This window comes from Triticum urartu, chromosome 7, assembly GCF_003073215.2.
Source record: "Triticum urartu cultivar G1812 chromosome 7, Tu2.1, whole genome shotgun sequence".
Classification (NCBI taxonomy): domain Eukaryota; kingdom Viridiplantae; phylum Streptophyta; class Magnoliopsida; order Poales; family Poaceae; genus Triticum; species Triticum urartu.
The window spans coordinates 18,178,110-18,190,766 of record NC_053028.1 but is presented as its reverse complement, the minus strand read 5'-3'; the positions used below and the strand labels follow the sequence as shown (position 1 = coordinate 18,190,766).

Below are 12,657 nucleotides of genomic sequence, written 5' to 3'. Positions count from 1 at the left end.
ATACAACTTTGCTTATGTGGCACATATTTAATGAAGAGAGAGCTGCTTGTGGTAACTAGCTAAGTTACCGGAACATCACACACTCCAGAAACAATGAGTCTATGACCTAATAAATACATCGTTGCATGACACTACATACATGTTCCTACTCACTATGAAGATAGTAACATAGTCTAGAAAAGTGTGTAGGCTACTAGCTTATGTTCCTGCCCATTGTAACCAGCCTAAGCACACGCATATTGGAGTGGTAATGGCCAGCTTCGTCAACAAGGGCAATGATCTCAATGTCCGAGTCATGAGCCGGCGCCTCGTTTCGGCCTCTGACCCTTCCATCAAGGAGCACGTCCTTGGCGTGTCCAACATCGACCTTCTCCATGGCGCGTTCCCGGTGTCACTGGTGTGCATATACCCGAGACCTCCAGCCGGCGGCTTCCATGCCGTCGTTGCGGCCTTCGAGTCCGGGTTGCCGTCCTTGCTCAACCACTATTTTCCCCATGCTGGGCGCATCGTGGCTAATCCCCGCACTGGCCTCCCCGAGATCCTTTGCAACAACCAAGGCGCGGAGCTCATCGTCGGCGTGGCCGACGTCGCTCTGGCGGACCTGGACTTCAGCAGCATGGACTTGTCGGTAAGTAAGATCCCGCTGCCGTACGGCGGCGACGTCCCGCTGTCGGTGCAGCTGGGCGGCTTCTCTGTGGCGTGGAGCTCCGTCCATCGCTTGTACAACCTCGAGGCGCAGGCCATCTCCCGGCTCCGAGATATGGCGAGCCGGACTGGAACTCCAAACTGACGAAGACGCGACGCGAGCGAACTTGCTCCCATCTTCCCTTTTCTTTTGGATGGAGTACACCTCTTCTTTTCTTTGTGTTGCTGTGCACGTGCACGATCGATCGGACCGTCGATCGTCATGCGCCCCAACTTCTCTCTCTCTTTTCTTTTCCGGCTAAGAATTAATTGAACTGAACGCAGCCACCGAATTCATTCGTTCCTGGACACATGACGCGTACGTACGTTTTGAACGCCAAACCCAAAAAAGGATTTCAATGGCTTCTTTTCTTTTCTTTTCTTTATTTACTCAGTGTATATATATAAGTAGGGCCGACCACCGTAATGACGATCATATTTCAATCCTTGCCTTTTTTTTTCTTCCTTCCCTTTTTTCTTTTTAACACAACACAGAGCGGACGCAAAACGCTCATACACTCACACCCCACCCCTATGAGCCCCTCCGAGAAACCGAGCCGACACATCATCTTCAGATTGATCAAGTCGACACATTCGCCTTCGTCGCCGACGACCGCAACGTCTCCTCCCACCGAACTTAACGGAAATCCTTAAATAATCAAATTCACTATATAAATAAGAGCACTAGGGTTTGAACCCTGCCGGGCCGGGGATGCATCCCCCCATCCCTCTTGACCATCCAACCAAACAACGGGTTGGTCCGCATATATATGTTTCAGCCCTTGTCGTCGTCGTCGCGAGCTATCTAGTACCTCATGCACGCCAGGTCGTCGTCGTTGTCGTGATCGAGAGGTGGAGCGTGGCCAATGAGAGGGAGAGAGAGATCTTGGCCTGTTAACCACGCAACTAAAGACGTCTTTTTTTTTGGGGAAAGGCTATCATGGCTAGCTTTATTGAACTTAAACAATAGTTACATCGTTCACCAATTGGCTAACTAATAACTCAGGAGGTTCGTTAGTCCAATTGTCATCACATTTATTATAAAAACTAAACTTTGCTAGCTCATGCGCAACTGAATTTGCTTCACGAAAACAATGAGAGAAGATGACCTTTCCTATTGATGTTGATAAGTCTATGCACTCGGCGAAGATCGCTGCAGCTGCATCCCACCATTGATCTTGTCCTCGACAACATTTGATGACGTTCAACGAGTCTGACTCCGCTTCTACTCTGTTGAAACCCAAGAAGTTCGCCAGAATTAATCCATCCCGTAATGCCATTGCTTCAATAGTCACAACATCTGCTGCCAGTGATATATATTTACAAAACCCTGCAATGAAATTCCCTCTATCATCTCGTAGCACACCTGCAACAGAGCCTGCTCCCTCATCCGCATGGAATGAAGCATCAACATTAAGTTTTATGAACCTTGGCTCTGGTCTCTTCCACCTATGCTCCATTAAAGTCCCTTTCTGCATCACAGAGTTTGTATAGTTTTTCACTATTGCGAGAATAGACATGTGCCACCTGAAGATAGGAGGAACAGAGTCATGATGAGTGTGTCGACGACGCAGCCACCAGAGGTACCAGCATCCGGTCGCTATCACCTCCGTTTTCTTCACATTTGACATCATTATCAGAGGTTGGTCTGACTCCAACAGCAGAAACTCCAGGATCGCCGACCCCGACCTATCTACTTGTAAAGCGAAGTCAATATGCTCTGATAGACCCAGCCCGGCCCATAGGCTTTTTGCTAAATCGCATTGGAACAGCATGTGACGCAGATCTTCCGCCCCCTGATGACACACTAGGCATGCACCATCAACGGGTATATGTCTATTAGCGAGAATGGATTTAACTGGAACAATTCCTCTCAATGCCCGCCAACAGAAGATTTGAATTTTCCGTGGCACTTGAAGCTCCCATAGCTTCTTCCAGATCGCAGCTTGCATGGTACTACTAGACGATGAGCTTGGGAGATATTGACCTCTATACTTATGCGACCATTGTTCATGGTATGCACTCTTAACTGTAAATCTCCCATGCTTTGTTAGATGCCATGCAATGAAGTCCTCAAAAGCTTGGAAATTGAGTGGTATTTGCAGAATTCTAGTAGCGTCCACAGGATAAAAAATATCCTGTATCAATTGTTCATCCCACTGCAATGTAACTGGATCAATTAGCTCTACCACTCGTGAGATTAGGATCTGTCCCCGAGGAGTTATAACTCTCCTGTCCGGGCTGGAGGGAATCCATGGATCATTCCATATACTTACATTCTCACCCGATCCGATTCGCCAAATATACCCTCTTTTAAAAGTAGTTAGACCTGCTACCAGGCTCTGCCATGTGAATGAAGACCCAGTTTTTGGCCCAGCATGCAGCAAATCTGTATTGGGGTAATATTTCGCCTTCAAAATTCGAGCACAAAAAGACTCCGGATTTATAAACAATCTCCAACACTGTTTTGCAAGGAGCGCCAAGTTGAAAGAGTGTAGGTCACGAAAACCCAAACCCCCATCTTGGTTTACCTGGGTTGCGGAAGATGCGGCAATCCAATGTCACACATGCAACGCCCATCAGTTCGCCGTGCCACCGGGTGCTCCATGCATGATGGCGAAAACAGGATGTGCATCGGAGCCGGAGGAAGCCGAGAGTTTGGCGTTGCCGATCGGCTCAATGCACGGCTGTCATTTTTCGGCGGAGGAGGAGAAAAACAATAAATTCCGGCGCGGACGGGACGAGAAAGAGAGAGAGAGGAGGCCCGCAGCTTGTGTCTTCTCCCCACCCAACTCCAACTCCTCTCCCTCTCGATGCCGCCGCCCAACTCCGCCGTCGCTCCCAACCCCGCCGCCGCCGGCGGCCCCTCCCCCTCTCGCCCTGGACGGTGGACGCGGATCCGCTCCAGCTGCTCATCCCGCGATCAGATTCGCCTTCCGTCCTCGCGCCGGAAACCCTAGCCGCCGGCAATGGCGACCGGCCGACCGCAGCCACAGGGCCTCGACGGCGGTGCTTGCTATGGTATGGTCCCTCCTCCTCCTCCTCCTCCTCCTTCTTCTCCCCCTCTCTGACCCTCGCCCCGTCTCGTCTCCTCTGTGTAGGTAGGCAGGCCCCATGGAGCAGAGCTTCCTCTGCCCGCCCGCGACGCCATGGATCTTTCTTTGTGCTCCTTCTTCCTCCACCACAAGGACAAGCAGCAGCAGCAGCATCCAAGGTCCGCCCCCTCTATCGATTTCCTCTTCTTCCCTCCCCTCCTCTTCCCTTCCATGATGCATTTCTCTGATGGATGGGATGGGTTGGCTTGGCTTGGTTGCAGGACGGACCCGACGGAGGAGGAGGACGAGGACCCCCTTGATGTCCAGCCCCCACGATGGACCTCCATCTCTTCCCTTGTCTTCATTCATCAACGCCAAGGACGACCCATCAAGCAAGCAAGCAAGCAAAGGTACCATCTTCAATCTCCATCCCCAATCCCCACCAAATCCTCAGAGCCAGAGCTGCAGCGTTCCAATTTAGGATCACCATCAAGGTACATCCATTAATTGTTGATCAAGATTTGGTGCTTTATATTGGATTCTAGCCGGATGATTTTCGTTTTGTTAATATAATAATACTGTTAGGTTGTTGGTGCAGCAGAAATCTGCACGGACATGCATGTACCTCTCATCAGATTTCGATGTGTACTCTCATTTTTCCATATAAAATGCCTACTCAAGGTTGGGGTCGCTGCACTTTTGAGATTGATTGAGGAACTCATGGAAGATGCCTAGGTATTGACGGCATCACCTGAAACAAAACAAAAAATATTGCATTGATGGCAAACGCAATGTGCCGAAACTGAAGTTTGGTTGATTTTCAAAGTCCAATCATTGGGTTATACTGACCAAAACACTCAGATCTCAGGAGCATGTAGGATATGCAGAAATTATTTCTTGTCATGTGCATCCCAATTTAGGACAGAACATCTGTTATATCAGATACAGCGATGCTTTCTTTGTCGTGTCATGTGCTAGTAGTATGATGCTGACTTGTTCTTCTTCCCTCTGTAGTGCAATATGCTGCTGCAGTTCGAGCATGCCATCGGCGCCATGAAGGGCTTCTTCAACCTGAAGGTGCTGCGCCGGGAGTGGAAGGTTGCCTGCTCGCCCAATGGCGCGGCTCTGCTCCGCTGATTGGTTCATCGTATGACGTGACAGAGGAGGACGAGAAAGTTTCTCCTGCCGGTCTGCTGATGGGTTCGTCCGAGGAGGACCTCTTCTCTTCTCTGGGAGTGCGAGGTGCATACATCTCCTTTGAAATTAGGATGTACCATTAGTTTCTAAAACCTGGAGTAGTACTCTGCTTAGTTGTTAACCTGGGAGCGCAAGGTGCATACAGCCCCTACCTGACCCTCACCTCGTCTCGTCTGTGTAGGTAGGCGACATGGAGCGGAGCTTCCTCTGCCCGCCCGGGACGCCATGGATCTTGTGCTCCTCAACCTCGTTTCTTCCTCCAGTCCCCTTCTCTCGAGGACAAGCAGCATAGCAGCAGCATCAAGGTGCGCCCAACCCCCCCCCCCCCCCCCCCCCCCCCCCCCCCCCCCCCTCTCGAGTTCCTCTTCTTCCATCCCATTCTCTGCCAGTCCCTTCCCTGATGTTATGCTTCTCTTCTCTATTGGGTTGCAGGACGAATGAGGAGGAGGAGTTGGAAAAGCACCCTTGCTTGATGGTCGGTCGACCCTCGCGACCTCTTCTCTTGTCTTCCTCAACACCAAGGACGACCCAGCAACCCATCAAGCAAACCAAGCAAGCAAAGGTACCTTCTTCATCCCCAATCCCCACCAAATCAAGCAAGCAGTGAGCATAGATATTGAAAATTTATCAAGTAGTAATCCTATCCATTTCCCTTTATTTGCAGACTTCTGGATACGATCCTCTTGCGAACAACCCAGCCAGCCATCAAGCAAGCAAAGGTACCCTCTTCTCTTCATCCCATATCCCCACCAAATCCATCATCTTCTGTTGTTGATACAACAGACACAGGATGCTTTCTCTGCAAATCACTCCCAGTATGACGCTTACTCTGTACGTACATCTGTATGTTGTTGATACAGATGATGTGTTCTTTCTCTTGTCAATGTGCTTGTGTCAGCATGCTAATACATCATTTTCCCCCTTTCTTGATTCCTCTCTTTCTGATTTATAAACGTGGTGGTCACATCCTCTAGTCAGAAGCCGATTTTTTTTCTTTGCTACATCATACATCCACTTATACTTCTCGGGTTCTTCTCTTCTCTTCAAAGGATAGGAGAGGAGAGGATGCTAACTCTTGAGTCAAAACAAGACAAGTTTTGCAGCGTCCAAGTAACGAACTCCAACATCCACTTAGCCACACAAAAAAAATTGTGTGTCCAGAGCTAAGATAACAATAGAGGAATACAAAGGATTTATAATTAACCTATGCACTGTAATGTTAGGCCTTTGGCCTCAAACTGATTACTTTGGTTCTATTAAACCAAGGTACAGTAGGAAACCACACTCTTTAGTTTCGAAATTGCATACTGAATTCGGATCATGTCGATTTTATTTTATCAGTTTGGCTACATTCCGCTTTTATTTCCCCTTTCTCTTTCTATCTTTCAGATTTGAACGTGCTCAGATCCTTGAGCCATAAGGTGACTTATTAATCAATTTCATTGAAATTGCTCTTTTCGGTTTATAAGAACCTTCTATGTTTACCTCATGATAAGTGTGCTGGAACACAAACTTATTCAGCGACCTTCGTATTTATAAGAGAGGTTTCTCTTGAACATCAGTTACATTTTATTGCATTGTCTGAGACTGGAAGAAGCAACTTCACTTCTCAATTTCTTGCCACTTTGTCCGCGGGGGGGGGGGGGGGGGGGGGGGGGGGGGGTAGATTTTGATTGGCATTGCCTCCCTCCTCGAGGAAGATCTGGTGGGGTTTTACTTGGGGTTAAGTGCGAGACGTTGGAAGTTCGGAGTGTAGTTTTGGGGGATTTTGCCGTCAAGTTTCGAGTTCGAACTAAGGCAGATGGGTTTGATTGGGCTTTGGTGGCGGTGTATGGAGCTACGCAACCAGAGCTCAAGCCAGATTTTTTGGCGGATCTGGTTCGTATTTGTGGTAACGAACAGCTCCCCCTGTTAGGGGGGGGGGGATTTCAACATCATCCGTAGGAAGGAGGAGAAGAATAATGACAATTTTGACGGCCGATGGTCGTTTATGTTCAACACTATTATCGAAAGTTTGGATCTCAGAGAGATAGAGCTTTCGGGTAGGAAATTCACTTGGGCTAATTCGTTACCGGTACCGACGTTTGAGAAACTTGACCGTGTCCTAGCAAGTGTCGAATGGGAACAGAAGTTTCCTCTGGTAACCGTGCAGGCATTGACAAGGGGTGTCTCTGATCATACACCGTTACTAGTTGATTCAGGAGTTCAAACTTTTGTGGGCAACAAGAACATTTTCTCGTTTGAACTTGCCTGGTTTGAAAGAGAAGGATTCCTTGAGTTGATAGCTCGGGAGTGGGCTACAGACTCGGGAGGAAGGACGCCTATCGAGCGATGGCAATGTAAGATTCGTCATCTCCGAAGGTTCCTTCGAGGATGGGCTAAGCACACGCATGGTATTTATAAGGCGGAGGAGAGACTTCTTCTACTTATTCAAAACCTTGAAGTTAAAGCTGAAACTTCTATCTTGGATTCCAGTGAGTTGGAAACAAAGATAGAGGCGGAGATGCGACTTAAATAGCTTCTTCGCGAGGAGGAATTGAAGTGGGCGTTGCGAGCTAAGGTTCGCAAGATAGTACAAGGAGAGGACAATACTCAATTCTTTCATATGATTGCTAATGGGAAGCATCGTAAAAAGAGAATTTTCCAGCTAGAACAAGACGAAGGGGCGATAGTTAGTCAAGACAATCTGAAAGTCTACATTACCAATTATTATAAGCAGTTGTTTGGTCCCCCGGAAGAGAATTTTGTGTCCTTAGATGAGTCTAGGGTTGAGGATGTTCCTCAACTGGAGACTGCCGAGAATGAGCTCCTGGCTGCTCCTTTCTCTGAGAGAGAGGTGTTTGAAGCCATTGCACAGATGGAGAATAATAAGGCTCCAGGACCGGATGGGTTTCCGGCGGAGTTCTACAAAAAGTGTTGGCCTTTTATTAAGGGTGATTTGATGCCCATGTTCCAGGAGTTCTTTGAGGGACAACTACAGTTGTTTAAGCTGAATTTTGGAATGATAACTCTTCTTCCTAAGAAGACAAACGCGGTTCGCATTGAGCAGTTCAGACCTATATGTCTGCTTAATGTGAGTTTCAAAATCTTCACCAAGGTCGGGACAAACAGACTTACGCAGATTGCGCACTCTGTGGTTCATCCGTCCCAGACTGCTTTCATGCCTGATCGAAACATCCTTGAAGGGGTTGTTGTCTTGCATGAAACGCTCCATGAAATCCACTCAAAAAAACTTGATGGCGTAGTTTTTAAAGTGGATTTTGAAAAAGCATATGATAAAGTTAAATGGCCTTTCCTTCAACAAGCTTTGCGTATGAAAGGTTTTGATCCGGCCTGGAGAAACCAGATTGATTCCTTTACGCAAAAAGGGAGTGTAGGGATTAAAGTGAATGACGACATAGGTCACTATTTCCAAACACACAAGGGGCTAAGGCAAGGAGACCCGATGTCACCGATCCTGTTCAACATAGTGGCTGATATGCTCACTATCTTAATAGGTCAGGCAAAGGATGCAGGGCAGGTAGGTGGGCAGGTAGGTGGCCTGGTCCCACATCTAGTTGACGGAGGGATTTCCATTCTTCAGTATGCTGATGATACTATCATCTTTATGGAGCATGACTTGGCGAAAGCAAGAAACATGAAGCTGTTGTTATGCTTATTTGAACAATTATCTGGCCTCAAAATTAACTTCCACAAGAGTGAATTGTTTTGCTTTGGAAGAGCAAAGGAGGACCAGGACACGTATAAACAATTGTTCGGATGTGAATTGGGTTCCTTACCGTTTACGTACTTAGGTATACCCATTCATCATCGTAAGCTGACTAACAGTGGGTGGAAATGCATCGAGGATCGCTTTGAAAAGAAACTGAGCTGTTGGAAAGGGAAGCTCATGTCATATGGAGGACGATTGATTCTGATTAATTCGGTCCTTACCAGTATGCCTATGTTTCTCTTATCCTTTTTCCAGGTTCCGGTGGGAGTCAGGAAAAGGTTAGATTTCTACCGATCTCGATTCTTTTGGCAGAATGATGACCTCAGACGAAAGTATAGGCTTGCTAAGTGGGATATAATCTGTAGGCCGAAGGACCAATGGGGTCTAGGCATAGAAAATTTGGAAGTCAAAAACATTTGTCTCCTTAGCAAGTGGCTATTTAAACTATCGTCTGAGACGGAAGCTACTTGGGCATAGATTTTGCGTAATAAGTATCTTTATGCTAAAACCTTGGCCCAGGTAAATGTGAGGCCTTCCGACTCACCTTTTTGGAAGGGTTTGATGAGAGTCAAACAACTTTTTTTCAACAAGTCAAGATTTATTGTCGGGAATGGAGCCACTACGAGGTTTTGGGAGGACACATGGCTTGGGGAGACTCCCCTTGCACTTCAATATCCTACTTTGTACAACATTGTGCGACGTAGAGAAGCCTACGTTGCATCTGTTATACAATCCACTCCCCTCAATATTAGTTTTCGGAGGCGCTTGTTGGAAATCGTTGGGAGGCTTGGCTCCACCTTGTTAGACGTTTAATGGAGGTTCGGCTGATCCAGCAACCAGATGAGCTGTATTGGAAACTTACTAAGAACGGTGTGTTCTCGGTTAAGTCTATGTATCTGGATGTCATTAACTCTAGCATTGTCCCTTCCTCGATTCACGTTTGGAGAGTAAAGGTCCCCTTACGCATCAAAGTGTTTATGTGGTTTGTGCATAAACAAGTCATTTTGACTAAGGATAACCTGGCAAAACACAACCTGGATGGGCTCATCTAGGTGTAGCTTTTGCGATCATAACGAAAATATCAAACACCTCTTTCTCGATTGTCCGTTGGCTAAGATTCTGTGGCGGTCAATTCATATTGCGTTTAATATTAATCAGCCCACCTCTATCAACATGTTATTTGGAACATGGCTTGATGGGGTTGATTCCGATACTGCAAGACACATTCGTGTTGGCGTTTGTGCTTTACTTTGGGCAGTATGGAACTGCAGAAATGATTTAGTATTTAACAGATCAACAACATTCACTTTTTGCAGGTTATCTTCAGGGCCACGGCATTCATCCGTATGTGGTCGCTACTCACTCCGACGGAGGCCAGGGAGCGTTTGGTTACTGCGTCTACCCGATGGGAGATGGTAGCGCGGGATATTTTCAACCGGTTTGGATGGCGGTCATGTAATAGGTTAGGCATGTAGTGCTCCTATTGTGTTTGCCAGCCGGTTGTGGCTTAGGGTTTCAGCTCTTTCGAGCTTTTTGTTTATTTTCGCACCTCGATACTTGGAGACTTTGTTACTGAATTCTTTTTTTAATAATATGAGCCGTATGCATCTTTCTGATGCAGAGGCTGGGGAAAACCCCCTTTTCAAAAAAAAAACAGCGAAGATGATCTGCACTGAAGATGATCTCGCTCAGGTCGTGTATGTACCTCTTCAGTTAGATCTCCCTCAGTTATTTACACTCTATTCCGTTTGTGTTTCTGACAATGTTTGTTTCTCTGTCTCTAACAGGAGCTGATGCTCCTTTCCACTTCTTCCTGATAATTCATAAACAATCAAGATACCGCCTCCTTGGCTTCTTCGATTTTTTTTGATTCTATCTGATTTCTGAACATGTCTTCGGACTAACTTTCATGCATGCACAACAATCGTTTGCCTCAACTCCTGCAAGAGGTTATGTTCGTGCTACTGAATTTCAACTGAGCATAATTATCTTTTAGATGCATATTGGATGAACTGAAGTTGGGAGGCATGGGATTTCTTTCTGATCCAGGAGGGAGTTCACATGCTCGACAGTCCTAGCTGGTGAGTTAAGCAAGCAACAACTACTTTTCTTTATTTGTAGTGAGTATATCATGTTACGGCGTGATTTGTCATGTGTTTTTTTTGCTTGGCTTGAACACATAATAGATTTGCTGATAAAATGAACTCACGCAAGCTATATATTTATATATGTCTTTCAGCTGGGGAGAAGACGTGGAAAATGCCATGGACTGTACAACACAAGATAGCACTACCAATTAAGCTGCAAATATTGTTAGGTTGCAATTGGCCATCACATTCAGCTCTCCAAATTGTCCGCTGGATGGTGGCCTCTGATATGGTGCAAGGCGAAACCTTTCGCCACTGGGAATGGAAGAGAAGTGCTCCTCTAATTAACCTGACGAGAAGACATGCAATTCAGAAAACAGACTTGCTCTGTTTATAGTACTCTGTTTTCTTGAAGATGATTTATCAGTCTCCATTTGTTGCTGCCACTATGTTGGTGCTTGTTTGGATGAAGAAAATGTCTGTGCATGTTTGTAAACAGAGAATGATTATTGAATCTGTTGTTATCCATTTTCTGCAAATTTGAGTTGACAAAACAATCGCCTGCTATATATGCCATTAAATCTGCGAATTTCATCGGATTCGCTTTGCAAATTACAGTTTAGCAGCAAAAAGTCCGCGGTGGTATCGGGCTTGCACAGTTTTATTCTGGAATGAGCAGTAGTATTTTCCATCTATAGTCAGTGACCATGTTTGCAACTCCGCCTATGTCTTCTAGGCATAGCCGGTCCCAAGCCCGGGGAAAGGAGGAGGGTTGTGATAGGCTTGGCGAGCCAACGTAAAAACTAGCCAGTCTTTTGGGTATGAAACCCATTTGGGCGAGAGTAAGTAGTACTAGGATGGATGACCTCCTGGGAAGTCCTCGTGAAAGGGTTTTATATCTAGCCTACCCCAACTTGCTTGGGATAAAAGGCTTCGTAAGTAAGTAAGTAAGTAGTCAGTGACCATGTTTGCAAATTGTCGTCAGTTTCTTAGACCGCAGGGAGCCTGCAGGCTGAACTGAGCAGTCAGCAAACTAACGGATGAGATATAGACCGGCGATTCTCACCGGGCCTATTTATGTGCTCCTCAAGCTTTGTCCTCAGTATGCCAATCGTACGCATAATGACGGAGTTCAACAATATATGAACATAAAAGAGCAACAGCTAATGTGCTCTAGTATTTTCCTGGGTGTCTTGTGCAAACACTCGATGGTTTAGAATTTCCAAATCCCCCTTTGTACAGGACATGACCAATAACCATGGCACTGTAAATGTATGCTATCCCAAGTGCCATACGGGTTCAGACTTGTATGGGAAATCATCAGCGTCGAGTCGAAAATTGCTTGGCCATCTCATGAAAATCATCAGCGGAAAGTGGTAGAGGGTGCAGACTGCAGACCTTGTGACTTGACCGGCTGATGCCGCGGGTGGCGACATGGATCGGCTTCCTCCGTCTACCATTCCTTTTGCTCCGACTTTGTCCTCGTCGTCGATTGTGTCTGTTTGTCGGCGAGGAGGCGGAAGCCCCGGTTATGATTAGGGGGCCGTTGCGCCAGTGTATTTGGTTTCTGAGTCTACAGTGTATTTGTATTTTTAGAATCACACAATGTATTTTGTAGTTGGCGCCTACATGTTTCCTTCGGTAGTTAAATGGGCCAGCCCAAAAGCATGTCGCCCAGCACCAGTTTTGGGACCTTCTAGAAGGTCCTCTCCAGTTTCCCACATGGTTTTTTTGGTTTTATTTTTTACTCGGTTTATGTTTTTCTCTTTTTAGTTTCGCTTTTTTATGTTTTTATTTTTTTATAATTCAAAAACATTTTCTGTATTCATGAACTGTTTTCAAATTTATGATTTTTTGCTAAAAAACATGAACTTTCTCTATATTCACAAACTTTTTATTTTTCAATTTTTAAGAAATCGTGATATTTCATTAAATTTGTGAA

General features: G+C 46.2%; 1 protein-coding gene across 3 annotated transcripts; it reads left to right on the top strand.

The window, feature by feature from the left end:
- Positions 1-3,408: 3,408 nt before the first annotated feature.
- LOC125525419 lies at positions 3,409-12,656 on the top strand. 3 transcript variants are annotated; one of them, XM_048690439.1, is made up of 10 exons: positions 3,409-3,705; positions 3,786-3,898; positions 4,001-4,129; positions 4,734-4,961; positions 5,098-5,221; positions 5,349-5,478; positions 5,581-5,635; positions 9,945-10,325; positions 10,625-10,709; positions 10,868-12,656. In XM_048690439.1, exons 2-8 carry the CDS (start codon positions 3,799-3,801, stop codon positions 10,085-10,087), a joined length of 909 nt encoding a protein of 302 aa, XP_048546396.1. In that variant the 5' UTR covers positions 3,409-3,705; positions 3,786-3,798; the 3' UTR covers positions 10,088-10,325; positions 10,625-10,709; positions 10,868-12,656. The 3 variants fall into 3 exon arrangements, with proteins under 3 accessions (XP_048546396.1, XP_048546395.1, XP_048546397.1); XM_048690438.1 differs by having other exon boundaries at positions 9,945-10,709; XM_048690440.1 differs by lacking the exon at positions 9,945-10,325 and having other exon boundaries at positions 3,411-3,705; positions 10,868-12,653.
- Position 12,657: the final 1 nt, after the last annotated feature.

Bases quoted from the DNA above. Each gene is read 5' to 3' on its own strand.
- LOC125525419 (XM_048690439.1), top strand. From the start codon at position 3,799: ATGGAGCAGAGCTTCCTCTGCCCGCCCGCGACGCCATGGATCTTTCTT. The intron at 4,962-5,097 runs GTGCATACATCT...TCGTCTGTGTAG, and splicing joins CTCTTCTCTGGGAGTGCGAG to GTAGGCGACATGGAGCGGAG. The intron at 5,636-9,944 runs GTACCCTCTTCT...CACTTTTTGCAG, and splicing joins CAGCCATCAAGCAAGCAAAG to GTTATCTTCAGGGCCACGGC.